The following is a 27,965-nucleotide window of genomic DNA, read 5'->3' as shown; positions in this document are numbered from 1 at the left end:
TAGGACATAATAGCTGTTGTAGGTTTTCTTATAAACTGGAATTCTGCTAAGTTCCTCACTAAATGCTAGAAAAAGGGAGAGACAAAGAGAATGGGATCTGGAAAGGTCAGCTGCACCAGGTCCCAGACCTTTTTGAGGATGCTTAAGACATCTGCACTCTGTCTTAGGGACAATGTTACCCCAAACCAAGGCGATACGCCAGGGAACATTAGGAGACACCCTACTTCCCACAGAAATCTCTTCAGATAGGGAACAACTGCACAGGGAAGGAAAATGGAAAGATCCATGAGTACATTTCCTTTTTCTCAAGAATCTTCCTGATGTCCACCCTCTCCCCAGGCCTTACGGGCTCACACATTCGAGGTATCTGGGCTGACTCATCGGATCCAAATGAGCACTCTGGTCTGATATAGACGTCCCATATGCCCTTTTACTAGAGTAATTATACTGTGTCTCCTGTTTTTTCCCCCCTTTCCTTTTTTGAGCTCATGTTTTTTCTAGTGAATTCACCTTTTGTCCTATGTGCCTAAGTTAATATATTTTTGTTCTGACTAGTTATGTTTTGTCTAACTAGTTTTTTGTTTCTTTGTTTTGTTTATAGCCCTCTGGTTTTTCCTGCTGTCTTTATTCAGAGGCCAACTATTCAAGAGTTAATTCTCAAGTACATTGAAAAGGTAACAGAGCGTCCTCTCTGAAGGTTCTAAAAAGAACAAAAAGCACTGCTGATGACTGACAAGGATCTACCTCATGGATAGACAAGTCATCGCCTGAACCACAGATTCAGTGTCCAGACATGATTGGCAGAACCTGTCTCAGCCCCCGACTCGCTGTCCAGAACTCTCCCAGGTCTATGTGCCCCAGTCCATAATCCATTGCTCACTCACACAAAGGGCATCTGGGACAGGCCCTGTTATAACTTCTGAAGGGTGAAATCTGACAGTCTGTGTAAGAAACATCTGTAGTTCTTTGTCTCCTACCTGTGGGGATCACAAACCTGGTTTAAAAAAAAAAAAAAACTATAAATTCTGTATTTCCTCTTTTGAAATGTATATTTATGCATACATGTATATTGTATGTTGTATCTATATATTGTTTATATGGTACCAAATTGGCATATAGATAAATGAGAGCTCATAAATTTAAATTTAAAAGAAATGGATCCAAATGCCTTTTAGATCAAGTGACAAACTTTAACAAAATTATCAATTTAAAATGGTTGAAAAAAATAAGAGTAAAGATGTCTTTACAATCACTAACTCACACATTTCTCTAGGAGTCAGGCAACTGGTTGGTTATAAAATGTTTAAAATGTGAAATGTAATGTCCACTGCTTTAAGGATTTTTCTTTGGCAAGAAAAAGAGCATATAATGTTAACCAAAGGCTGCAATATTAGTTTTCATGGGTAATCTAAAATTAACAGTTAAAAATGGGCAAATCAGATTTAACATAAATGGGATTTATATTTATTTCAGGAGATATATGATTAATTTGCAAAGTTATGATAACTAAAACATCAACTGCTAAAATGAAGTACTCTTGCCTTCTTAAATTCTACAAGAAAACATATATTTGGGTCTATTAAATGGGTTTTTTACAAACTGCTGATAAGTGGCAAATCAGTTTAAGATTGCTTTTTCTGGGTCTTCACTAAAAGCAAGGTTACTAAGAGCTAAAATTCTAATTAACAAATGTAATTCTATATGTAAAAAATACAAAGAATTTAATCTCTGGGTAAATTGGAAAAACTATAAAAATTAAAGGGGAGTAATTTGTCTAAATTCAGCAATTTCATAAGGATTGTTTCAAAATGTAAACTTAAAAAGGGTCAGCAAATAGAAAAGAGATAAAAGAAAGCTACAGTTACAAAAATATATTTGTTAAGGAAAAGAAAATGTTTTTAGATGAAAAAAGATTAAAATAAGATTTTTGTCTTAAACGCCAAGATAAAAACGAGAGGACAAAATTAAGGACGTAAACAAGCTGTAGAGTATCTAAATAACTTACAAAAGGTCTGTGGAAGATAAATCTTAAAAGAGTTTGTGTATGTGATTAAGTTGGCTATAATTACCACAGCCAATTAAAGATATGTAAGGGGTTTTCTTAAGGTCAAATTTTCATGTACTGACGCGAAAACAGAACCTAATTCTCTATGTGTTAAACAGCAAGGGCTTCTTAGATTCCAAGCAAAAGAGATTGAGTGTAATCAAGGTGGTATGGCCATAGGCGCAAGAGTTTCTTAAAACACTGATCTGCTCTTATTTGTCAAGATAATGTCTTCTATTAGGTCTTATTACTTGGGGAAATTAAGCCCTAAGGGAATTAGGATTCATACCATTTTAAAGTCTTTTAAATGACTGCTTTAATAATTCTAGTTAATAATCAACCATTATTTTAGGTTATTATACTATAATTGATACCCTAAATATGTGAGACTAAAGATATGTATAAATCTGAGAACTAAATATGTTTTTTCCAAATTTTGTCTAAGTGTTAAATAAGTTTGTAAAATGAAAGCTCTGTAGGTTTGATACACCCAGGGTAACCAATAAGTGCTTTTTTTCATACAATGTATCTGACATAAAAAGGGCCACACTACCATTTAAAAACCTGGCTTACAGCTGTTTGCTTTGATGACATAAATGTTTTATGAGATACATTTATGTATCAGACAGTAAGTCTATTTCTGATAATTAACAGTTTCCTAAACTTACAATAGATAAAGCTTCTCTTTAATTTTTGTCAGTGCTGCTAACCTATGCACAACTGTGATGTTATCCCACACTATGGATTTTAAATTTTACTTTAAAAGTTAAAACTTAGCTAACATTAAGGACAGCTGTGTCATTGTGACACTAAGTATTACTGACTTCTTGTATATTAGATGTATTCTTTTCTTTTTTAGGTACTGGGAGTTGAACCCAGAGACACAATCGCTGAGCCACATTCCCAGTCCCTTTCTATATTTTACTTAGAGGCAGGGTCTCGCTAAGTTTCTTAGGGTATCACTAAGTTGTTGAGGCTGGCTTTGAACTTATGATCCTCCTGCCTCAGCCTCCCGAGTCACTGGGACTACGGGCGTGCGCCACCACACCTAGCATTAGATATATTCTTGCCCTCCAATTATACAAGTCTTTTAAAATATAAGGCTTAGGAGAGCACTTTTCCAAGCTGGTGCTCTCCAAACTAAAGCTGTTAGTAACAATAGTCTCTTTCAGATTTATATAAAAATAACAGATTTAGTTGGGATCTATTTATGTCATTTAAAGTTTTATAACTGGACAAAGGTAACCTGTCATCAATAACTGATACACAGCTGGCTCAGTGACACACACCTGTAATCCCAGTGGCTTGGGAGGCTGAGGCCAGAGGATCACAAGTTCAAAGCCAGCCTTAGCAATTTAGCAAGGCCCTAAGCAACTCAGTGAGACCCCTGACTCAAAATAAAATACAAAAAAGGGCTGGGGATATGGTTCGGTGGTTAAGTGCCCCGAGTTCAATCCTCAGTACAAAAACAAAAACAAAACCAAACCAAAAAAAAAAACACTATGACAGCTAAAATCAATACTAAGTAACTGCCTAAAACAGAATTCAAAGTAGTCGCTTCAAGAATCTTTTTGTTGAAGTATGAAAGTTAGGAAACCAACAACCTCGGACTTTATTTTTTGGGAGCACGGCATACCTTGAAGACATTTGGCTTGGGCCACTCTGGCATTTCAAGAAAACCCTGGAGGTCCTAACTATGGGCTAACTCTCATGCCATTCATGAAAATCAGGATAGACCTTGACTTAGTTTTGAAGACAAAACAAAATTATAACTATGGATAGAAAACACGACCAATCAGCCTGGCACTGCAACTCATCAAACTGCCACCAGACACGTGCGTGAGCGCTTAACTACCTCCGTGGGCTGCTGACAGTTTGCTGTCTGATCTACTAGACACCAGGTACCTAAGCTCTCTCATTTCACAGATGAAGAAACTTGAGATCAGAGTGTGATTTGTCCTGAAACCACAGAGTCATCAAGGCTCAGCAGCCTGGCTTTGAGGATATGCATTGTTTAGCAAGTGGGATCCCAATACTCAAAAAGAAAGTGCAGTAAGGGAAATGGAAGTTCAATGAAAACTCCTACTCACAGCAGCTGAAGCAAGAAAAGCCCACGTCAGCCGCACAGCATGGCCTGCTTTTCAGGTTTTCCCTTTGGCACAGCCGGCAAAAGGGCACACCTGAGCAGCCAGCCCTCCACACACCCTGCATCGGTAAAACCCACAAGAAACGAGCAACCAAGAAGTGAAACACATTTAAGCCTGAGAAATCCCTTTCGTGTTGACTCTTGACTTACTTCGATGTTCTCCACAATTCTCGTAACGACTGAGGCAGTAACTGAATACCAATAGGACTCTCCTTTCTGCTGGCGCTCATTCTGCAAGGCAAAGAGCCAGTGTTAGCAGAGTCTAGTGCTAGCTCATCTCAGGAGGGTCCCCACAAACGCCCCGGCAGTCAAAGGCTCTCTGCTTGCCTTCCATCTCTCCTCCAGGGCTTGAAGGAGCGCTTTCTTGCGTTCCCTTTCCAACAGCTTCTCCTTTTCATCATTGAAGTCCTGGATTTTCTCAGGTGCTCCAATTAAGTGGAGGCTGGAGATAGAGATCACCCAAGGGTCCACATGCGGGCGGTAAAAGGGGATCTGAAGGGTCACTTTTCCAATGAAGCCTGGGAGTAGAAGGAAAGACTCATTAAATGCCTGTGCACGATTTTAATTCTTTCCATTTCTCAGACTTTTTCTAGTTCCCTTTCCAGGGCATGATTGCTTTCACCATTTATTTTTAAAATTTAAAACATTAGACAGCAGGTTCTTGCATGTGTGAAACAAGTTGAGATCTGTAAAAACACGGCTGATGCATTAAGCTGGAAAAGTGCTGCGAGACATCACAACAAAGGCAGCCTCCCTCCTCTGGAAACTCTCTTCCCCAGCTGGACCACACCTAGGTGGTTTTCTTACCAGTGCACCCACATAAGCCCTGACACAAAACTCATTTCTTGCCGATTAGTAACAAGTTGGTTGATAACTATTCCTTGGACGTTATCAGACTTGCAATGTATCCAGCCTTGAACAAGCCATCATGAACTGAAGTGTTGGTAGCCCTGCATTGGCCACTGTAAAAAAGAACTCTCATGCTGCATGGGAACCACAGCTGAAGAGAAAGTTAAATGGCCTGGCAGACTTGTGATACTTTCATTTCCCAAGTTCTTCCATTTCCAGCCAAGTCTCTCAGAATACAAGCTTTCTTTAAATTCCACCTACAAGAGACAAGCCATGGCTGCAAGAATCACGCAGAACCTCTGAAGTGTTCTAAAGGCCCTCGGGAGGACCCACACAGCCCACCTAAAACTGCCTCTGAAAGCAGCAAATATTATTAGTGTGATCATTACTTTCTAAGACACAGAATTCAAGAAGATGCTACCTGTCAGGTTTAAGATAAGAGAATGTCCTTAACAATGACATTTTCTTCTTCCTTCCTTTTATAGAGTGCTGGGGATGAACCCAGGGCCTTACATATGCTCTGCTACTGAGCTACCTCCCAACCCTATTACCTTATCGTGAACTTTTATGATGACTTTTATGATGACACAGACAACTATGTCCCAGGTTACAAAGCCAAAAAATGGCAAATTAAACTCAAGCATAGTATTCCAGAGCCCACTTCTAAGTCAATAAACTCTCAGTAACATCTATGATGCATACTCTGTGAATAAGAACCCTCTGTACCTGGAATAGAGGTTCTCACACTTTAGTAAACATAAGAACCACTTGGGGTGCTTATGAGATATGTGGGCTATTCTGGCTCAGGGGGCCTGGGGACCACGTGATCTCCCCATCACCACCCCCAGGAAATGTTGACACAGTGGCCCAGAGACCAGGCTCCAAGACTGAGCTCAACCCACACTTCCTCTTCCACAGATAGACAAACTCCAAGGCTCTCAATTTTCTTTTCCAAATAATCTGAGACCCAAAACTTGCTCCCTCCTTCACTTCCACATACCAGCTTTGACCTCAAATGGCAATTCCAGTTCTTTCAAGGCATCCTTTTTTAGTGGCAGGTTTTCTAATTCAACAGCACCTGAAAGTAAAAACACAAACCATTCATCCAACAAAAATACAAGGTGCCTACTGTGTGCAAAGCATGGAAGGTTAAAGAGAACGTTTCACACCTAGAACAGAGTCATGCTACCAGCAGCCCTCATGTTTGATCTGTAATACTAATTTCCTGACCACCCACTCAACATGGACGGGACATCTAAAGCTTAGCAGCCTAGAAGAGTCCGGCAGAGATTTAACTTCCTCCCTAATGGGCCAGACGGTAAACACCTCACTGAGGCTTTCTATATGTTACAGACCCTCCTTTTACTTAGGTATTGAGTGGCAGTGGTGGTTGTTGTTGTTGCGAGGGTCTCACTATTGTTGCCCAGGATGGACTCAAACTCTTGGCCTCAAGCCAATCTTCCTGCCTTAGCCTCCCCAGAAGCTGGAACCACAGCACACATCACTGTGCCCAGTTTACTTATGTTTTCAACAAGACTTAAAAAATGTCAAAGCCATCCTGAGACAGCAGTCAAATCTGACCTGTTGGCCTATGTGCAGACCCCAGCTTAAGCTAATATTTCCCATGGAACCATCAACATCCAACTCACTGGGATGAAATGCAGGCTCCTGGACCCCATTCCCACATCTACCAAATCAGAACCTCTGGGACCAAAACACAGGAATCTGCCAGTTTAACAAGCTGTTTCCACTTTCGCGCCCCCACACACATGAGTGCAATGCACAAAATGTTCAAGAGCCCATGGTTTAGTTCAATAAAACTGGTCATCATGGGGAGCATACGCTGTCTTCTGGAAAGGCCTCTTCCATGAGTTCACCTTCTGCACCTCCATTTGCAGGTAGATAAGCAAATGGCCAGAAAGCAAAGCAAGAACAAGAACCACCGAAGGTCCTCCCCAGTCCCAGCTTCTATGATGACTTAAACCCAGAAGTTCACAGACCAGAGAGTACTAGATCTTGCTCTCTGACACAGTTTGGTTCTGAAATGTCCTCCAAAGGCCCATGTGCTTCGTGCCCAGCCCATGGGGCAATTGGGAGGTGATAGAACCTTTAAGTGGTGGGACCTAATTAGAAGCAAGGTCACAGAGGGTATGACCTTGAAGGGGGTGTTGGTACCCAGGTCCCTTCCTCTCTTTTTCCCAGCTGCCATGAGGTAAACAGTACTCCTCCACCATGTGCTCCTGCAACCTGGCCACAGGTTCAGAGGCAATGGGCCAAGCGACTACAGACTGAAACCTCTCATCCCTTTACATTGATTAGCTCAGGTATTTCATCACAGTACTAGAAAGCTGACTAACACTCTCCCAGTCATGCAAGCCATTTGTTCATTCAAACATACTGAGCCCTACTCTACTTGGCCTTGTGCTGACCACAGGGAACATAGTGAGAGAAAGTAGGATCCTCAGACCCAGATCGGTGAAGAAGCCATGATTTTACAAAACTGAACAACACAAGACAATTTCTGAGCCACTTAAATCTGTCTGATATATGTACTTTCAAGAACAGGGAGTACGTTGGGCACAGCAGCGCACACCTGTAACCCCAGCAACTCGGAAGGCTAAGGCAGAGGATCATGAGTTCAAACCAGTCTTAGCAAATCAGCAAGATCCCGTCTCAAAATAAATAAAAATAATAAAAAGAGATGGGGATATGGCTCAGTAGTTAAGTACCCCTGGATTCAATCCCTGGTACAAAAAAAAAAAAAAAAAAAAATTATAATGCTGTTCACTTATTTCCAGGCAGACAATTTATAGGCATATTCATGGATGAGGGAGGTCTCATCCCAAAATTCCTCACGCTTGCTTAGCATGCTCAAGGGCCTGAGTTCAACACACAGCACCATCAGGGTGGGGGGAGAAAACAAACTCAAAATTAGATTAACAAGAAATCTATCCCCTGAAACTGGGATGAATTTAGAGGCTGGGCATTTTTCAGCACTCTAATGATTCCTGATTCCTTTCCTGGTTATTTAAAGGGTCAGTCAGAGGTCCAGAGTTTATAAAAAGAAGAAGGCAAGGAAACTGAAGTTTGGGGTTACAAATTTACAGATATGCCCATAGACCAAAGTTCAGACCCCTCCCCTGGCACTGGCAGCCTCCACCTGAAAGTTCACAGCCCCTGCTCGAGGCTCCACTCTAGCTGGAGAGTGTGACCCACCCACCGAGTGCCACCCATCAAAGTCCTGTTAAGTCCACCCAAAAGCACACACAGACGGCATGAAAAGCACCCTTCCTAAGCATCCACTGCAGCGTGCCTCCATCCCCAGTAAGACAAGGGAACAGACTGCCTTGCAGTACTGCAGAACTTGCATCCCCACCAGGTGAGCATCTGACAACAAGGACTACACAGGTGGAGGGGGAATAACAGTAATAATGACACCTATCACCCAGAGAGATCATACTACATGCCAAGCACTTCATCTGCATTTCCTCCCTCTCCCCGCACCCCTGGTCCGCAGTGCTAGGGATGGAACCAGGGCCTCCTGCATGCCAGGCAAGCACTCTACCACTGAGCTACAGCCCCAGCCCCTGCATTATCATCTCATTTAATCTTCCCAACAAGGCAAGGAAATATTGTGAACTGAATATCCCTTATCCATAATGCTCGGACCGGAAGTGTTTCAGATTTCAGAGTCTTTCGGATTCTGGATTATTTGCCTAGACTTTACTCCAAAATGCTCCAAAATCAGAAACTTCTTGAGCATCATATCAGCACTAAAAATGTTCCATATTTCAGAGCATTTTGGATTTTGGAAAATTTCAGATTTCAGATGTTCAACCTAAATCAGTTTTCCAATTTTCGAGGTGAGAAAAATGAGGCTTAAAAGACAAGCAATTTGCTTAGAAATCTCAGAGTTGATGAGTGGTAGCACCAGAGTTCATAACTGCCTGACCTCAGCTCAGGTGGCAAGACAGCGGGGACAGTGGGGACTTGGTACCCTGCCCACAGTCAGAGATAGCTTGTACATGGTGAAGCCAAAGTTGGAGCCTGAGCCTGAGCTCTTAGGATCCTCTTCTGCCTCCCCTTTCCAACCCAGAGCCTTGCGCATAGCAGGTACTCATTTAATATTTGCTGAGTGACTGAATGAATGAACTCTTCACATAAGGGCTCTCTCCTTCAGCTGCTGCTTGGCATTTTCACCCCTTTGCGCATGTGTACACACATGAGATCATACTGTACACACATGCTAAAAGGAGTCGATCCACCAGTCAATCACACTGATGGTCGTGAGGACTGACGATGACATACCTATCTCTCACTGGGAGCCCACTATATTCCATGAACAGCTCTAAACTCTTTGATCCACATTAATTTATTTGGTCCTCAGAACCCTATAAGATAGTTAATATTATCTGCAATTTACAGAAAGAGAGACTAACGCATGCAGAAGTTAAAGAATTTATCCAAGTCACTGATAAATGGGTCAGCCTCAGAAAAGCCCCTATTCTTGACCTCTAGTTTCATTCTCCTTTGCAGAACACATACGGATGGACATAAATAACACTCATGTTCCTCTCTAGTACCCTGCACCCCAAAGACGGCTCAGGTGTACAATCAAGATCAACAAACAGTGTCAACTGCTTTATAAAGCCATTCTCTCAGTACACTGTGATGCTCCCAAGATTTTTCTGACCAAGCATTATGATGGACTTTGGATCCAAAAGTATGGGAGTATGGGGTATCAAACTAACACATGTTATGAAAGAAAAACCATTTTTCTCTTTTTCTATTCTGCAAAGACACAGATTCCTCAGATTCCACAAGATCATAAAAGTCAGAGAATGATTTTTTGTGTGTGTGCCCAGCACCGAGCTGAGGGCCTCCAGCACAGCAGGCAAACGCTCCACCACAGAACTACGCCCCTGACCAAGGAGAATATTTTTCAGAAAGGAAATAAGAACAGAAAAGCAGCTTAAGGCATCAGAATGGTGCACAGATATGTTCTATCTAAAAAATGCCAAGATTACTGATCTGTCATCAGCACTGACTCTAGGTGGGACAAAGCAGACACCATAAGCTTCTACTTGTTAATTTCTTCAGCAGACACACTCTTCCCACATCCCTCTGAGAAAACCAGCTCTAGCAATGTTTGGTTTGCAGTTCTCCTACCTGTACCTCATACAACTTAGCTTCACAGTGTTTCTGCCAACTTCAGTAAGTGACCAAAGAGCACCTGACACTGTACTGCCCTTTAAATCACCCTCACTTTCCACGTGGTAGCTTCTTTTTAAGGACAGAAGAACAGGGAAAAATCCACTTCTGCTCCCAATGAAGAATGGTGCAGGGAAGGACAACTGTGATAAAGCCCAGTCTTCTGCTGCCACAATCATCTGCTTGGACTAGAGGGATCAGAAATTCTTGGAAAGTGCCAGGCTTGATGGAGCACAGCTGTAATCCCAGCAACTCAGGAGGCTGAGGCAGGAGGATCCCAAGTTCAAGGCCAGCCTTAGCAACTCAGCGAGGCCCCCAGCAATTTAGCAAGACCCTGTCTCAAAATATAAATTTTAAAAAGGACTGGGATATAACTCAGCAGTAAAGGAACCCAGGGATCAATCAGTGCTCAGTACCAGAACTAATAATTCTTGGAAAGCAACACTTTTGGGGACAAGGGAAGCACTGGTATCCTACTCTCAGATATGCAAAGACCTGATCTTTGCTCTCTCCAGTAACCTGTCCTAGTCCACTGGCCAAAACAAACCCCCAGGAAACTGGGTCTCCACTGATACTTCAGACCTTTCCACCGTCTATGATTCTGCATCCTTGCAGACTGACTTTACCTTCTTTCTCTACATACGTTAAAGGGTTCCATTTCAAGTTGGACAAAGACAATCTAAATTACAAAAAGGAAAAGAGGGAATGCTGCCTTCCAATTCCCACACCAAATCCCATGGTTGCATTTACAAATATAGGTCAGCAAAGGCTAGAAGGCCTCAAGCCTTAGGTACTGGCCACTGAGCAAGGCAAGTCTCACAGCAGTATATTCCGACACTGCTACTGGGTGTCTGCGCCGTGCCAGGAGGCCAGGAGGTTCCGATCCTATTTCATTGCTCCTTAGGGCAGCCTTGTGGAGGTAGACCACCCTCTCTTCTAAAGAAACTGAAGCACAGAATTTCAATATTAGCTATTGTTCACATAGCTTAGAAGTGACAAAGGTGTATATAAAGCCAAAGTCAACGCTACTGTCACTATTTGTGACAGTAGCCTCACAAAGTTAAAAATTTAACTAGAGTCAAGCTCAGTCACCAGCAGGATAGTTTGCTTTGATTTTTAAAAAAATTTACTAAAACCTACATCAACAGAGCTACATAAGTTACCCCATAATAATCATCGGTCATATGGGAGGACATATTATCTTTTACACGTATTCACAACAAAGCCATGTAAGCATTAGGGTTTATTATCCTCAATACTTTAAAAAAATAAACAAAGAAAAATAACAGAAATGCCACCTACAAAGTCAAACTTTACCAAAGGAAGAAACCACACACTCACCTTTGAGAAGCGCGACAGAGAGCTGGTCAGTGTTCAGGTTGTTGACATATTTCCCTAAATAGGTATTGAGAACCCAGGCTACAAGACCTTCCAACATGACTATGTCCTCAGGAAAAGGTGCTTAAAGATCATGGATCATACTTTTCTCTCTCTCATGGTCACAGAAGAATCTGTGGAAGGAAAAAAAAAAAAATCAAAATCGACAAGAAAAAAACGGATGATTTTCTTAGCTGATTTATTTTACCTCCCTGAGGTGGATGAATGCAAAGCACAGCTCCAAGTGATGGGGTGAGAAGCACTCTTAGGTCCCTGTCAGGCACAGGACGTCGAGCCAGTCCATATCCACTCCCACACAGCCACGAGGAAAGCCATTCTTATAAAAAGTTTTAAATGTTTTCCAGTTTTGATGGATCCTTATTTTATTTATTTACTTATATGTGCCACTGAGATTCTAACCCAGTGCTTCACACATGCCAGGCAAGCACTCCACCACTGAGCCACAACTCCAGCCCACACATTCTTATAAATTTACTAAAACTTTCTGCGAATCAAAACTGTGTCTCTTTGCAATGTAACTGCTCAGTGACCTGCTGGCTTTTGGGGGACCCACCTTGGGATCAGACTGCCCTGTTCAAAGGTTCTCATGTGGGTGGGATCTGGCAATATCTTAAGATGTGGGGAGCTTTTCTGTTATTGGGAATTTAACCCAGGGGTGCTTTAGCCCTAGCTACATCCCTTCTTGTTTTGTTTGTTTGTTTGTTTTTGTTTTTTTGTTGTTATTGGTTTTGGTTTTTCTGGTTGTTGTTGTTATTGGTTTTTCAGACAGGGTCTCACAAAGTTGCTTAGAGCTTCACTAAATTGCCAAGGCTGGACTCAAACTTGCACTCCTCCTGCCTCAGCCTCCCAAGGCAGCTAGGATTACAGGTGTGCACCACCATGTCAGGCTTGAAGACATATTTGATTATCATGACTGTAGAGCCTGCTACCAGTCTCCGTGGATACAGACCATAGAAGCTGCTACATATCCTACAATGCACAAAACCACCCCCCACAGCAAAGAATTATCCAGCCCAAATGTCAACAGGGCCAATGCTGAGAAACCCTAATCCAGATTAAGGCAAAAATGCCCTAAGAGATTGTATGAATGACATTCATATTCTACAAAGATCCTCTTTAAAGCAGCCAAAATTAAATTTTGTCCACATATTTTGAGGATCATTCATAAAATCATACAAATAGGAGGGAGAAGACAGTGCTTTATCACTAATCTTAAATGCACTGGGACTGCTTGACTGGTACCTGAGCACCAGATGCTGCTGACACAATGAATCATCTGACTCAGTAATGACAAACACCAGAAATCCTCCGGCTGCAGCTACAGTACTTGGACTTAGTACTGAAGTACTGCTGCCTGTTATGATAACTGGTATTTATCAGCATTACAAAAAAAAAAAAAAAAGATGGTTTTTCGTATTACAAAAAGTTAACACAAGGAAAACTGAGACACAAAAATTTAAATGGGTTCTCAGATCATCTACTTCATAGATCCTAACTACCACCAGGGCCTGCAAATCTTGCTCTGAGCTACCCAGGCTGTCATCAGCCACCTTGTCAGATACTCCAGATTCGCTATGGCATATGTCCCACTTGGAACCATCACTGTGCCCCAGCCCTAGTGATTCATCCCAGGGCCAGAAGATACACTCACCCCAAGGGAAAGGCTGCCATCCATCAAAGACCCAACACAAGCCCTCATAAGAGTTAACTCCCTCTCCACTGAGACTGGCTTTTGTTTGTCAACAAGAACAGTTTTAAAAGCATTTTGTAAAACAATTACCTAATTTCCTTCCAAAGTTACTTTTTAAGGTTACAGTTACACAACTAGCAATCTGCTAGGAATTATTGGGTATTTGTTTAAAGAAGAGGTTACGAGAAAAAATTTTTTGTTTTGTTTAATTTAGAGGCACAGACAGCAACTTATTTAGAAAAGCAGAGACACATTTAAGGGAGAATGCAGACCATCTTGAAAACAAAAAACTGTCCACAAGAATAAATTTTTAAAATTAAAAAATGTTCAGCAGGCATCATACAGTGGTGTATGCCTATAATCCCAGCAGCTCCAGAGACTGAGGCAGAAGGAGCACAAGTTCAAAGCCAGCCTCAGCAACTTACTAAGGCCCTCAGCATCTTAGCAAGACCCTGTCTCAAAATAAAAAATAAAAATGGCTGGGAATGTGGCTCGGTGGCTGGTTCAAATCCTAGTGTTCATTCATTCATACACACACACACACACACACACACACACAAATGTTCAGCAATCTAACATTTCTCTACTGGAATTTTGTACAGGTAAATCTGTGAAAACAAAACGTGAAACTGACTAATCTAGTCTTACTATCTGAGCTCCAAATACGTTTGGGCAAGGAGCCAAACTCAGGAGTACTCTTTACTTTTGTTGTTATTGCCATTAATTTCTGCCCTAAGTGGCAACTCTCCCTGAAGTGCCAACTCCAAATGCTCTCCGAGTAAAGGGAAACCACTGTCATTCTGCTCACAAGATCAGGCCCTGCCCTACCTACCCTGGAGGAAGAACGCCAAGCACAGATTAAAAAGACACGGATGATTAGCGCTGAGAGATACCCTAGTCAGTAAACTGAGGCCCACGCCAGAAAGCATCCATCAGTCCTGTCTAAGCATCTAGACCGGCTTGTGGCCACTGCAAGGATTCCCTTAAGGATCCAGTTGCCGGAAAGGCGGTCAGGCTGGACAGGATCCCACAGTGTTTACACTCTGGTCCACCAGGACTTCTAGGCAGCTGCCTGGCACTAACCCCCACCCGGCTTCCCCTACCCGATGGGGCAGGTGACACTGGGGATCGGGGCTCAGTCCACCGGCGGGCAGACGGCCGGGCATGACCTTGAGCCAGGCCCCTCCCCTGAGAGGCGGCCAGACCCGGGAATAGGAAGGACTGGCAACCGGAGCCGGGCGTCCCTCCGCGAGGCGGCCGGGGCTGAGCGCTGCCGCCGCCTGGGAGACGGACGGGGGCGGGTGTCGGGCCGGGGCCCCGCCGGAACCGGGCTGCCCGGCGGGGAAGCCCCGCTGCCCTCCGCCTGCCTGCAGCCGGGGCACCGAGCCCACCCGCAGACGCGGCCTGGAGGAAAGGGGTCCCCTGCCCCGCGGAGGGGCGCGGCCCGGGCCGGCGGTCGGCTCGGCTCCAGGCCCGCGTCCCCGCCCGGGGCCGGGGCTGGTTACGCGGTGTCAGGCCCTCGGAGCTGGCGGACGCCCCAGGCCGGGCCTGCGGCGGGGTCGCCGTGAAGCCCACGGCTCGGCGAGGCGCGAACCGACACCGCGACCGCGGGCGCGGGGACCCGCGCAGGGCGCCGGGGCGGCGGGGCCCGGACCCGCGCGACCCGACGCGGCGCCCCGGGGCTCGGCCAGCCCGGCCTGCGGCGCCGGGGGCCGCGGGCGTGGGGTCCCGGAGGGCGGCGGGCTCGGGGTCCCGGGAGTGCGGCGCCCACGTCCGGCCGCCGGGGTCCCGGCTCCGCGAGGGTGGCCTGGGCCCCGAGCGCTGGGGCGGCGCCGGAGCGCGGCCGCGGGTCGGCGCCGGCCCCGCGCCCCGGGCCCCCGGCCCCCGGCCCTGCCCGCGCCCGGCCCCTACCTGTCGGTGTCCGGCGCCCGCCCCAGCCCGGCACTGCGCGGCGCTTCCTCTCCGCCGCTCCTCAATGGCGCAGCCCAGCCGCGCTCGACCCGACCAATCGAGCGGCGACGCGCCCGCGCCTGGCCAGCCGAGCGCCGAGCCATCGAGGAGGCGCCCCCTGGCGCCCGCGGCCGCTCCTGCAGGGCTGCGGGCTCCGGGGCTCGTGGCGCTCGCGGGGGCTGACGCCGAACAGCCCGCCCAGCCCGCCAGGTTTTACAAGTGGGGAAACTGAGTCCCGGGAAGAGCCGGCCCCCGAATGACCCTCTTCAGACAGTAGTGGAACCCAGGATTCTTCCTTCGACAGCGCCTTCCGTACGCAGGAAAGGGACAAATGACCTTCTGCCTGGCCCGCGCAGTAGGTTCTCCAGGCAGCAACCACAGGGGTCTATAGTGCAGCCCACGCCCACCTAGCCTCGGCTTCCCGGTTATGCTTCATTAAAACCCACCTCCTTACCAAGCCGGCGCCAGGGTCCTGCTGCATTTGGTCTCTCTCCCTGTCTGGCCCATTCTCACCCAGCATGTTTCCTTGCCTATCATTACTCCATCCAGTTTCCTCATCTTACCCCGTTGTATTTCCTTTATAGAACTTAAGGCTACCTGAGATTATTTCATGTATTTGTTCATACATATGAGAGTTCCTCGAAAGCAGAGGTTTTATCTTTTTCCAAAAATGTTTATTCAACACCTAGACACTGATTGCCCAGCACAGAAAAGCATCAGTCAATGGGGTACGAATGAACGAATGAACGCTTCACCCTTGCACAACCACAAGAAGAGCAAGAGAGACTCTTGGGCTCATATAAAGTCAGAAGATGCAGGACGCGGGAGGATAAGACTGCAAGTGTGTGTTCACCATAATAATTATCAACCCTGGTAATGCCCAGCTAATGAGGGTGACTGGATGACTCACCTCTAAACAAGGCCTGGGTTCCTGGGAGGTGAGGTCCATTAGGGGCAAGTGAAACCTCAGACTCCCCTGGAAGAAGGCAGCTCTCTTCAGAGCTAAAGGACCTCAAAATCCAGATCCTTCAGCACAGACACTGGGTTGTACCTGGGAAGCCGATGTGGGAGCTGTTGGTGTACTTCATTGGCGAAGCCCTTGCCTAGCCTGTTGTGATGCCCTGGGTTTGATCCCCAGTCTCAAAAAAAAAAAAGTAGATGTGGCCAGGTAAGATGGTACACGTCTGTCTGTAGCCCCAGCTACTCAGCTACCTTGGAGGCTGAGGGCGGAAGACCACTTGAGCTCAGGAGTTCAAATCTAGCCGGAGCAACATAGCCAGATCCTATCTCAAAAGAAAGCAGTGATGGAACTATTCTGTATCTTGACTGTTTGGGTGACAAAATTATATATAGTTATCAAAATTCATTTAAGTGTGTACTTAAAATTGGTAAATTGTTTTATATCAATGATTTCTCATTAAAGATCATGTTTTTAAAAGGTAATTTTTTTTCAATCCTTGCCTTTCCGGAACTTACACATTAGCAAAGCAGGAGAGAATCAATGTAAAATAAACCAGATGATAGACTCTTCAGAGAAAATAGTGCTGGATCCAAGGACAAAAGTACAACAGAAAGATCTGTTTAAAGAACTTCACTGGCTTTATTTACAATTCTAGAATAGGGCAACACTTCATTCCATAGAATAGAGTAAGTGTTCTGATAAGCAGCGCAGAAGAGGTTGGTTTTTACAGACAGAAACAGGCTGAAAAGGCAGAAAACAAAGAACGAAATGTAGACTGGTCGTTTCGAAGTTCCATTTGTAAAGTGGAGACAGGGAGACAGAAAAATAGGGAAATAACAAATTGGCTAACTTCACGCCATCTCAGACGGCTTTTTGTAAGGATTAATGGATATAATGATCACAGTAGAGGAAACGTCAATGTCACGAGGACTGGCCTGTTCAGGAAACTTGGCTTTTCTCTCATTCTCCAGCTTTCTTGGGAGGTCTTAGTCTAGGTTCGGTCATGTGGAACTCTATCCTGGGTGATTCCATTTTCATTTTCATCTGGTCTGTCGGGCCCAGTGTGGGAGCCCTGTCCAAAACAATGGCCCCTTGGGTTTGTTTGTTTCTTTTCCTCTTTAGAGCCGGAGCCACAGTTTCAGTTTGGGTTTTTTATTTATTTTCATCATGCTGAGGATTGAACTCTTGCACATGCTCGAAAAGCATTTTACCACTGAGCCATGTCCCCTGTAATTTTTATCATAAAGCCATGAAGCAAGATAAGAAGGAGGAGTGTACACTATGTATACACACACACACACACACATGTATATGTATATATATATATATATTTTTTTTTTTTTTTTTTTTTTTTTTTTTTGGGGCAGTGCTGGGGATTAGACCAGGGCCTTACACATGCAAAAGAAGTGCCCTACCACTGAGCTACATCCCCAACCCCAAGAAGTACAATCTTGGACGGATGGCCAGGGAAGGCCTCAATGAAAAGACCTGAACTAGAACCTCTGGTGAGTCTACAGGTGGTTGGTTTGGAAATGCAGAGCTGGCTTGAAGCCCTCACTGTACAGAAGGGGAATCTGAGGACCAATCATCCAGAAAGACCATGGGCAACCTAGGACTCTTCTGGAAGCATGGTGCTCAATAATCAGACCTCAGGGCTTCCTGCATGGGGCTGCTGTCCTGAGCAGTGACTTGGGGGATGTTAAAGCAAAAGTCTAATTGCTGTGGGGGAACCAGCTCCTGTTTGTAGCTAAGGGGGCAGCATCTTTTGTGACATCTGTTCGTTTGGGGTTTTGTTTTGTTCGACAGAGCTGCGGATGGAACCTAGGGCCTCATTCAGGATAGGCAAGCTCTCTACCACTGAGCTACATCCTCAGCCCCAATGTGTGACACACGTTTACAGTATAAAATCAGGCAGTGACCAAATTCATCACGTCACATTCTTCACAGTTTTTGTCTGATTGGCAGGGAATTCGTGAGTGGGCCACATCCAGTGGGAGATGGAGCTGGGAATGAAGGCCTGGGAGCAGCTGGAACTTCATCCCAGTCAATCTGGGATGTGTTCACCAGAGGTCAGGATGCAACTGTGCTGCTGTCTTAGGTGGCTTCCCGTGTGTTTCAGGTGAGGGAGCTGCGTCATCCTGTGCTCTGGTGTGCCTGACAAGCCCGTGGGCCCAGATTCTGTGATATGGGCTTGATCTACCCGTGCATGCATGTGCCTCTGATTTAATTTGATAAGTGACAGTTTTTATCAGCATAATTGTCAGTTTTTGCTTTATAATCATGCTGTGCAGCTGGGGGGTTATTTTCTCCATAAGTGCTGGACGTCCAACATCTGGTGGTTATTTATTTATCCAGACAAGTTACCAAGTCATCCTACCTTAGCACTTGCCTTCAAAATGGAGTCACTTGGGGAAAACTGCTGCTTTATAGAATGGAGTGACCCAGGGCCAGCATGGTTTGGGAAAACTGCTCTTGTGCACGACATGGAATAACTCAGAGCACAGCACAGCCTGCTTTCCCCAAGGGGTGAAACCAGTGCACCCCCACATACAGATCTAACCCATGGCTAAGATGGAGTATAATCACCACCATGTGGCCACTGATTTAATCTATTGTGCCTGGATAATAAAACCTCCATAAAAACTCTGAAGGTTCAAAGAGCTTGCAGAAGATGGGAGGGTGGCTCCCCCAGAGAGGGCACCTGTAAACCTCTTCCATTAGTTATGTCCTTGGAAGAGTGCCCCAAGTACTGTGAGCAAATTATCAAACCCCATGGGTCATGTGACGCTAGATTTATAGGCAGTGTAGGGGAAGGAGGTGGTGGGAGCCAGGGTGGAGTTCGGGCATGATCCCTTCCTTAGCCACCATAGAGTACCATGGCAGATACCCCTCTAAAAAAGACAAGTCAACAAGAGAAGAGCATGGCTTAGGTGATCATGGTTTTATGTGATATGGGAGCCTTCAGAGGAAGACCTGAACACCCAGGGCCAGCTCTCCATTTTTATACTTAGTCACAGCAGCAAAGAAGCTGACTGAATCAAGGGACCTTGAATCTGTGACTCATGTCTGAAGCGGGAGCAGTCTTGTGGGGTGGGGCCTTGAACTTGGGGCACCTGACCATTCCAAATAGCGTCAGAATTGAATGGAATTGTAGGACGCCCGGCTGGTGTCTGAGGAACTGAAGAATTGCTCAGTGTGGAAAATCCAGAGTTTGTGTCACATGTGTTATATAAGAGAAAGACTGTTTTCTTTTTAGCTGTGGACGCAGCAAATGAGGGGCTGCAGGACTTGGAAATGTTGGGGGTCGCTCCTGTTTTTGGTTTGGTTTGGTCCTGGGGATTGAACCCAGGGGTGCTTTTACCACTGCGCTACACCCCTAGCCCTTCCTATTTTTTATTTAGACACACTAAGTTGCCCAACCTGGCCTCACACTTTCTATCCTCCCACCTCAGCCTCCTGAGTCACTAAGATTACAGGCATGCACCCCCATGCCTGACAGAGGGTTGCTCCTTATTTACCAACCATGTGACTGTGTGGACCCCAGAGGGCCAAGTTTTCTGAGATAGGCAGAGTTGAGGACCCCTGCTCAATGCTTCCACATCCCCCCTCCCCACCTAGCCTAGAACCATCTAGACCAGAGGGGTGCAGACACCCACAGCACCTGGTGAGATCTTTCTTTCGGCCCACACGATGCTTCTAAATAATTTGAGTCATCTACATCATCTAAGAGGATGAAGACGGTATGTGAAAATCTGGGGCGGGGGGGGAACCCTCTAGAACAACTGAACACCTGGCTTCCTGGAGGGGCCTGCGTGCATTCATTCATTCATTCCCCATACATTGAGCACCTACTAAGTGCCTGGCACTGTTTAAGCACCTTGAGGCTACATCACTGAGCAAATAGATAAAGTTCTGCCCTACAGGAACTTGTGTGCTAGCAGGAGGTATAAATGATAAGCAATAACTGTAACAGATAAGGCAACGTATACAGTATTTGAGAAGGAGATAATTACTACAAGAAGCCCCAGAGGAGTGCGGGAAGGCAGAAATCCCAGGACTAAGGGAGTTACAGTCTTAATTATGAATTTATTTAATGAGCTCTTGAAGATTTTTAACCTTCCAAAGCAGTGCTGTTCAATAGACATTGAATGCAAGCCACAAATATAATTTAAATTTTCTAGTGGTTGAAGCAAAGAGAGAAAAGAAACAGGTGAAATTCATGTTAATATGTTTCTTTAACTAATATATCCAACATATTGTCATTTTAACATGTAATCAATATAGAAATACTAATGAGGGGTGGGGATGTAGTTCTGAAGTCCCAACCCAAAAAAGTATAAAAGATTACTGAGAATATATATGCACACTTCCCTTCAGACATACACAGTACCAAGTCTTCCGCCTTTGGTGTTTTGCATTGAGACGTAGTTCACACATCTCCATTTGGACTAGCCATGTCCTAAGTGCTCAACAGCCATCTGTGCCTGGTGGCTACTATCTAGGGAAGCCCAGGTCCAGAGCCTCTTGTGGAATTGCACACAGCTTATGCGGGGAGGGGGAAATAAATAAATGAATAATAATAACAGGCCAAGATCAGACCACGCAGCTCAGGGGCCAGCCCTTCCCATGACGATGGAGATTCTGAGCTTCCAGTGTTTTGGGCTGCTGCTCAGGCTGCTGGATTCTGACCAGCAGAGAAGGCCAGGCAGAGAAGTCCCCAGAGCAAACACTTCTCTTTACACCCAGTCTTGGTTGGCTGGGCTATGAAATTCTATAGAGCTGGTTATGGCAGCTTCGCACAGCAAACAGCCTGTCCACCCTGCTCCTTAGGGAAGAATCCAGCCTGGCCAGCCCTGCCTCGGTGTCCTCCTCTGCACCACAGGGACAGTCTTGCAGAGCAGTTACCAAGAGCATTACGCAAGCTGTTTCCCGACTCTCAGCCCTGGCGGTGCCAGCTACTTCCCATGCCCCCGGCTTGGCCCGGCCCCTCCAATCACACTGAAAATGAAACCCGACATCCTTTCTGGGCTTCTGATCCCAGATCTTTCCCAACCAATCGGCCCCGGGCTGCCCGCCTCCCGTCCACCAAGGTGGCTGCTCAAACGCCAGCACTTCAGAGACACCCTCCCTGCGACCCTTGCAAACCACAGCACTTCTTTGCCATTTTTTCTAAGCACTCTCTGCCCCAGTGCATAGCCCCCCAGGGACCCTGCCTGCCTGTTCTCAGTTGCTCCTCCAGCTCCTCCACGTAAGGAAACGGCAACTGACGGTTACTAGGCGCCGGGCGCCGGTCCGAGCATTGTGTAGGTAGGAATTCAGGTCATCTCCCACTCAGAGGAGGCACGACCTTAACCCAACTTAAAGATAAGGAGAGTGAGTCACAGAGGTAGGCACTCACCTGAGGTCACCCAGACAGGAAGTGGTATAGCCAGGATTCATCCCTGGGCAGGTCTGCAGGTTCTGTTCTGGGGTTCCATTTGTTGCTGTGCTAGGGCTGGAACCCAGGGCCTCTTGGGTGCCAGGCAAGCACTCCAATACTAAGCTACATCCCCAGTCCCTTTTAACTCTATTTTGAGACAGGGTCTCACGAAGTTGCCCATTGACCTCAAACATACAATCTTCCCGCCTCAGCCCCCTGAGTAGATGGGATGCCAGGTGTGCACCGTCACGCCCAGTGTGGACCCTCAAGTTTTGACCTCTGTGACAACCCATCAGGGTGCTCCACGGTGAAACCTAGACGGGAAGGAAGCAAAAAGACATTCCCTCCCAATCCAAGCAGGGCCCAGCCTGGCCATCCCAGCCTGGCCACACCACCTGCGCTCCATCGAGGGAAGGAAGAGAAGCGGGAGGGACCGGGCCGGCCCTCGCTGACTGCTTAGCCCCTAGGCCGCCGCAGCTGCTCCAAAGGCTGCCCCTCACACCAAATTACCCCGTGCCGCCTCGGTCTCCTCCGTAGCTGGCGAAAACTGGGAATCAGCAAGCCCTGCCTCAGGTCACAGTCGGGTCCCTCCAACCAGACATGCAGCAGATGCCCAGTGATACTGGAGGAAGAGGCAGCGGCCCCTCCTCTTCAGCCCTTGTCGGTCGCTGCCCTGGGGGCTTACTCAGGTGGCATTGTTGTTGTTTGGTACCAGGGATTGAACCCACAGGCACTTAACCACTGAGTCACATCCCCAGTCCTTTTTATATGTTTTCTTGAGACAGGGCACAACGTTGCTGAGGCTGGCTTTGAACTTGTGATCCGCCAGGGAAGCTCCTCCCACCCTCCCTCAGGCCTCTGTTCCTGCCCCCATCCCTCTGCCCCCACATCCAACTCCGTCTTCTCCATCACCTGTTCCATTTCTGCCCACCCATCACCTAAGCTCAGTCCCGGTCGCTGCTGGATCCAGCGCCTGGAGCGCAGTGGGAACTCAGCACAGTAACACTGTCCCCTCCAGAGCCAGGACTCTTTATGTATCCAAAGCCACAAAGCTGGATGACATCCATCCACAAGCCAGCGCGTGGGCTGGGAGAAGAGGCGCGAGGACCCAGTGCTGGGCTGGGGATGAGGAGGAGCTGGCCAAAGAGGCAGAGGAGGCCTGAGGTGGAGCAGAAACAGGGAGGGGGGCTTCCAAGGAGTCCAAGGTCAGGGCCAGATGGTGCCTACAGGGGAAGTGAGATGAGCACCTGCCAGGTCACTGTAATCAGACGGGGTCTGAGGAGGTCCTCAGAGAGGAAATGGGGCCTCAACTCAGCCCTGGCGGGTTCTGGACTCACCGAGGAGGGGAGTTATTCAGGATGCATCAAAAGAGGCACAAGCAAACGTTTATTCAGAAGGAGCAGGCCGAAGAGCAGAACAGGCCTCAAAAGGGAGCGCAGGCCTGGGGAGCGAGCTGCACTTTAGGAGGCTCAGGCTGCGTTTTTTGCAGGGACTGAACCCAGGGCCCCAGCCCTTTTAAAATTTTATTTATTTATTTTTGGTACTGAGGTTTAAACCCAGGGTTGCTTTATCACAGAGCTACATCCCCAGTCCTTTTTATTTTTTGAGACAGGGTCTTGCTAAGTTGCTTAGGGCCTCACTAAGTTGCTGAGGCTGGCCTCGAATTTGCAATCCTCCTGCCTTAGCCTCCCAAATCACTGGGATTACAGGGTTGCATCACTGTGACCAACTTTTGTTTTTTATTTTGAGACAGGGTCTCACCAGGTTGCCAAGGCTGGCCTCAAATGTGTGATCCTGCCTCAGCCTCCCTGGTTGCTGGAACTACAGGCATGCACCACTGTACCAGGCCTCCGGCTTCTTTTAAAGGACACTTGGTGAGTGTGAAGCAGATGGAGTGGTGAGGGCGGCATTGGCCTAACGACCTTGATTCCTTTGGTCATGGAGCACAGAGCAGGACACAGTGGTCTGCCTGGCTCTTCTCAGAATCCTCAAGTTGACATCATCCAGTGCTTGGGCTGTACCCATATCATGGTCTCTATCAAGATCTTAGGCTTTTTAAAATTACTCCAAAAGTACATTCTGTAGGCAAACAAGGTAAATAGGCTCGAATTAACTGGACTTACAGTATGCTTAGATTTATGGGGCCTTCTAAGGATTTGGGGGAAAGCAGGGCTAGGGGCAGAGGGAGGGTGCTCATGGAGGTTCTAGATTTAAAGTCCTTGGTCCTTCCCTGCCTGTCTCCTTCTTTCGACCCTCCTACCTTTCTGCCACTGCATTCAGCACGTGGAGGTCAGCGGTGCCCTGGACATCAGGAGCCTCTGTGAAGGCGTTGGTACAAGCAGTGAGCTCAAGAGAACGCAGGAGAAGATGAAGCGGAGTGAACACGCCCAGGTACTTTCCAGGTGCTTCTGCTTTGAGAGCAGCTAAGGAATCTGGTGGCACTGAGAGGGAGCACCCTGCGCGGGGGATGCTGTCCTCGACGTTTACAGCGGTCATGCAACGCAGCCCTTCCCGTCTCAGCCACTTTAAGATGTGCAGACGTGCGGCCTGGTGGCGTCAGGCAAGTTGGCGCTGAGGTGCGGCCGTCACCACCGCGCTCCGTGAGCTTCTCGCACTGTGCCAAACCGAATCTCCGCACCCCGTTCAGTGATGACCCTCTGTTGCCTCCTTCCCACCCCCGGCCCCCACCACTCCGGTTTCTGCAAGTAGATTTCAGAAAATCCTGCTTGAGGCTGTTTCCGACGCTTGGGGTGGCACCCTGAGGCGGAGCTGCTGGATCACATGGTGACTCCAGGCTTAACTTCTAAGGACCTGCGTCGGGCACTCTGCCGCAGCTGTGCCCAGTACGCGCCCTGCCAACGGCGCTCAGAGGTTCCAGTTTCTCCACTACGGCCGACACTTGGTTTTTCGGGTTTCTTGGTAGGTGTTTTGCATTTCTTTGTTTGTTGGCTTGTTTTAATGGGACAGAAAGGTGAGCATGCAGGCAGGAGGACCCAGGGAAGGGGCAGTGGTTGCTAAAGCAGAGGAGGGAAGTGTCGCTGAGTCAGGAGAGATGCTAAGGAGCCTGGGCCTTGGCCACTGCCGCAGGGATGCGGGCACAGGTGCGGGTGGGAGGGCAGGCCAATGCGCTCCCCATGTGTCTATAAGTGGAGGCAGAGGGCAGCTGAGCCCAGAAAACTCTGCACCTTTGAAAATGGAGGAAGGGGCCAAAGCCACAGGATGCAGGTGCCTCTCGGAGCTGAAGGCAAGGACCTAGGGTCTCCCCTGGACCCTCTCAAACCGCATTCTTCCCCAGAGCCCAGCAGCCTTAGCGACACCTCAGTTTTAGACTTCTGAGCCCCTCAGCACTGTTGAGTGTGTGCTGCGCGTGAGCCCTCAGTGCATGCGCGTTGCTACAGCGGCCACAAGAAACTAAGACCACGGGGTGGGAGAGCAGCACACCATCACCGCAGGGCATCACCAAGGACCCCTTAGAGTCTAACCATGAAATTAAAGCCAGCGTGGTTGGATATTTTTTGGGGGGGGAGGTATCAAGGATTGAACCCAGTGGTTAAGGGGTGCTTAACCACTGAGCCACGTCCCCAGCCCTTTCTATATTTTATTTAGAGACAGGGTCTCACTAAGGTGCTTAGGGCCTCACTAAGTTGCTGAGGCTGGCTTTGAAGTAGCAATCCTCCTGCCTCAGCCCCCCAGTTGCTGGAACTACAGGCGTGCACTACCCGCGGGCTGCATGTTCCCATCCTGCATCAGAGGTGCGCTGGCTCAGGCATGGCAGTGCGGACAGCTGGATTCACCCAGAATGTGAACCATCAAGCCAGAGAGTCGTGGGAGTTTTGGGACGCGCAAGGGAGAAGAGCCAGCGACCGACCAGGGCATTTTTCAGATAAGACTGGAGTGGGTGAGGGGTGGCAGAGTCACTGGTTGCAGGTGCCATGGAAGAAGGGACACAGGATTTGGCGGGGAGCAGGACGCTTCAGTTGAGATTACGGTCTGGTTATGGGTAATGCCAAGGTCTAGGGCAGGGGTCTGCAGGCTTCATCCATGGGCCCAAGCTACCTGCTGCCTACCCACCCAGTTTCTCTAGAACACAGCCAGCCCGCTCCTCACGTCTGTGCACAGGCATGTCCACCCGACAACAGCAGAGCTGAGTGGCTGTGACTTAAAAATCTCTAAGACCTGTGGAGTCTCGAACACTTACTCCTGGCTCTTCCAGAGGTGCGCTGAGTCCTGGGCTAGGACATGAGGACCGAGCCGCTGCAAGGTAGGTGGGCTGGGAACCGAGAGGCCAGGGTGTTCCGTGTGTCCCACACATCTTGAGATGGCCCAGAACACAGGTGGCGGTGCTGTGGGCAGGGCCCTGAGCCCCTGGGAAGGCAGGTGCAGCTGAAGGCACCCAGGCCAGGTCTCTCCTCCTGGAGGGGGACACTCATGCTGTGTTCCCCATCAGGAGGTCTGGGAACGAGTCCTCTGCCTCTCTTAGCTCCCCTGCCTGTGGCCTCTGAGGCTACTGCTGCGGAACTAGACGGACGCTGTCCCAGCTTACAGGGACGCGCCTTCCTCCACTAGCAGCCTCCCAAGGGACTAAGGAAACCAGAAGGGAGGCCCTGCAGGCATCCGTCTCAAAATGTACATGTTCCCGCCGGAGCCACCGCCGGAGCCACTGCCGGAGCCATGCTCACTGCTGCAAGCTCCAGTGGCACCTTAAGGGAAAACATTCCACCCATCAAGAGGACAAGCGCAATACCCTGTGGGCCACTGTGAATGTGTCCCATGGGCTGGTGTGATAAAGACCAAGGAGGTAGAGATCTGAGATGTGCCTTCTGGAAGGAACCCCCTGGGGCCAGGAAGCGGCCATGGCTGCCCTAGTTTCCCGGGGAGCTGACTCTCTCCCGCCTCCCATCCTGTCTTCAGCCTGCTGTGGCTCACATCTTCTCCGATGTTAGCGCCGTGGCAACGGCTCTTCTCTTCCGGGTTGTGCTGAAGTAAGTCACTTGCTGTGGATTTCTGTAAAATGGCTCCGCCTGGTCAAATGACATAGCTAGCACTCTGCGCCCCCAGAACCTCAAGGCCAGGATGTTCCTGATCGGTTCTGTGTATCAGGTACGGGTTTTTTTAACCCATGTGGGAAGCAGCTCTGGTGCCAGTCTGTCTAGATCCTCTGCAATCCGATGGGTGAAATGGAACCAGCAGCTCAAAAACAAGAGAATTGAGTGGCAGAATTGGTATTTCCACTTTGTTTGTTTTGTAATACTGGGGATCAAACCCAGGCCTCATGCATGCTGGGCAAGCAGCCTACCACTGAGCTACATCCCCAGCTTTGGTATTTCAGTCGTTAGTACCAGCTTTTCAACAGAATTCATGACCTTTTTTGTACCATCTCTGAACACTAATAAGGAACCAAGAAATTCCTAAGACGTGGTATGTTGGTAATTTGCAGTTGATATGACGAACTCATCATCAAGCCACTTGAGGTGAGTACACTGATGTAAGGATCTAACTGGCAGAGGATCTGCATGAGGAACCTAGTCAACATTATCATGAATAAGTATGATGAGTTTCTGGACCTTTAAAAATGCTATTACTGGCCTTTACTGCCTCTGGCAGGACCACTGCATAGAAAACCAGTAAGCCACCTCTGCTGTGGAGCCAAGGCCAGGAGGCCCCCGGCATGGGGAGGACACAGTGCCTGGGTACTGAGCCCCAGTGTCATCTGTTACTCAGTGATGATGATGATAATGTATCTGTTAAAAAATAAAATTCTAAAAGTCCTCCCCAAAGAATGAGGATAAAAAAAATAAACTTATTAAAATAGAACTGCCTTTGCCTCTGACCTCTTTTGTACTCTTTGTTCTAGAACATTCCTGCTATTCCTGCTCTTCTCTCAGGAACAGGTCAGAGGTCAGCACTAGAACCCTTCCCTGACACCCTCCTCTGTCCTCCCAGAGCCCCGTGCTGACCTCAGCACCCAAGGACAGGATTCCTGTGGCTGCACCAAGTGGGCTTCAGGAGGGTGGAGCCTCAATCCACTGACTGGGAGGCTGCCTGTGATGGGCAGACCTGCAGAGACCCCACTGCACCCCAAGAGCAGGCCGAGGGGACCAGGGTGAGAGAGCACAACACAGGCACACACCTGCAGGCCAGAGGGCCTGTTCTGAGGCAGGAAGTTCTTTTTCTTTTTGCAGGGGGGTACCGGGAATTTAACTCAGGGACACTCGACCACTGAGCCACTTCCCTAGCCCTATTTTGTATTTTATTTAGAGACAGGGTCTCACTGAGTTGCTTAGTGCCTCACCCTTG

At 47.7% G+C, this 27,965-nt stretch overlaps 1 protein-coding gene and 1 long non-coding RNA gene across 5 annotated transcripts in view; one reads left to right on the top strand and one right to left on the bottom strand.

Annotated features, from left to right (window-relative positions):
* Window positions 1-15,343, bottom strand: part of VPS13D (vacuolar protein sorting 13 homolog D) — a 247,996-nt gene extending 232,653 nt beyond the window's left edge. For all 4 annotated transcript variants that reach the window (XM_079142502.1, XM_079142503.1, XM_079142504.1 and 1 more), the window contains exons 1-5: window positions 15,250-15,343; window positions 11,592-11,761; window positions 6,040-6,117; window positions 4,518-4,708; window positions 4,341-4,421 (exon numbers count right to left, since the gene is read on the bottom strand). In XM_079142502.1, coding sequence (XP_078998628.1) covers window positions 4,341-4,421; window positions 4,518-4,708; window positions 6,040-6,117; window positions 11,592-11,688 — 447 coding nt within the window. In that variant the 5' untranslated portion in view covers window positions 11,689-11,761; window positions 15,250-15,343. The remainder of the gene's footprint in view (window positions 1-4,340; window positions 4,422-4,517; window positions 4,709-6,039; window positions 6,118-11,591; window positions 11,762-15,249) is intronic.
* Window positions 15,333-24,455, top strand: LOC306663124. The gene is made up of 4 exons (XR_013764364.1): window positions 15,333-16,935; window positions 17,617-17,754; window positions 18,215-18,368; window positions 23,422-24,455. It is a non-coding gene; the product is annotated as an uncharacterized lncRNA (long non-coding RNA).
* Window positions 24,456-27,965: the final 3,510 nt, after the last annotated feature.

The sequence above is a fragment of the Sciurus vulgaris genome, assembly GCF_902686455.1.
Source record: "Sciurus vulgaris genome assembly, chromosome: 1".
In the NCBI taxonomy this organism is placed as follows: domain Eukaryota; kingdom Metazoa; phylum Chordata; class Mammalia; order Rodentia; family Sciuridae; genus Sciurus; species Sciurus vulgaris.
Note: the sequence above shows the minus strand (reverse complement) of the source record. Positions and strands in the feature narration are given on the sequence as shown.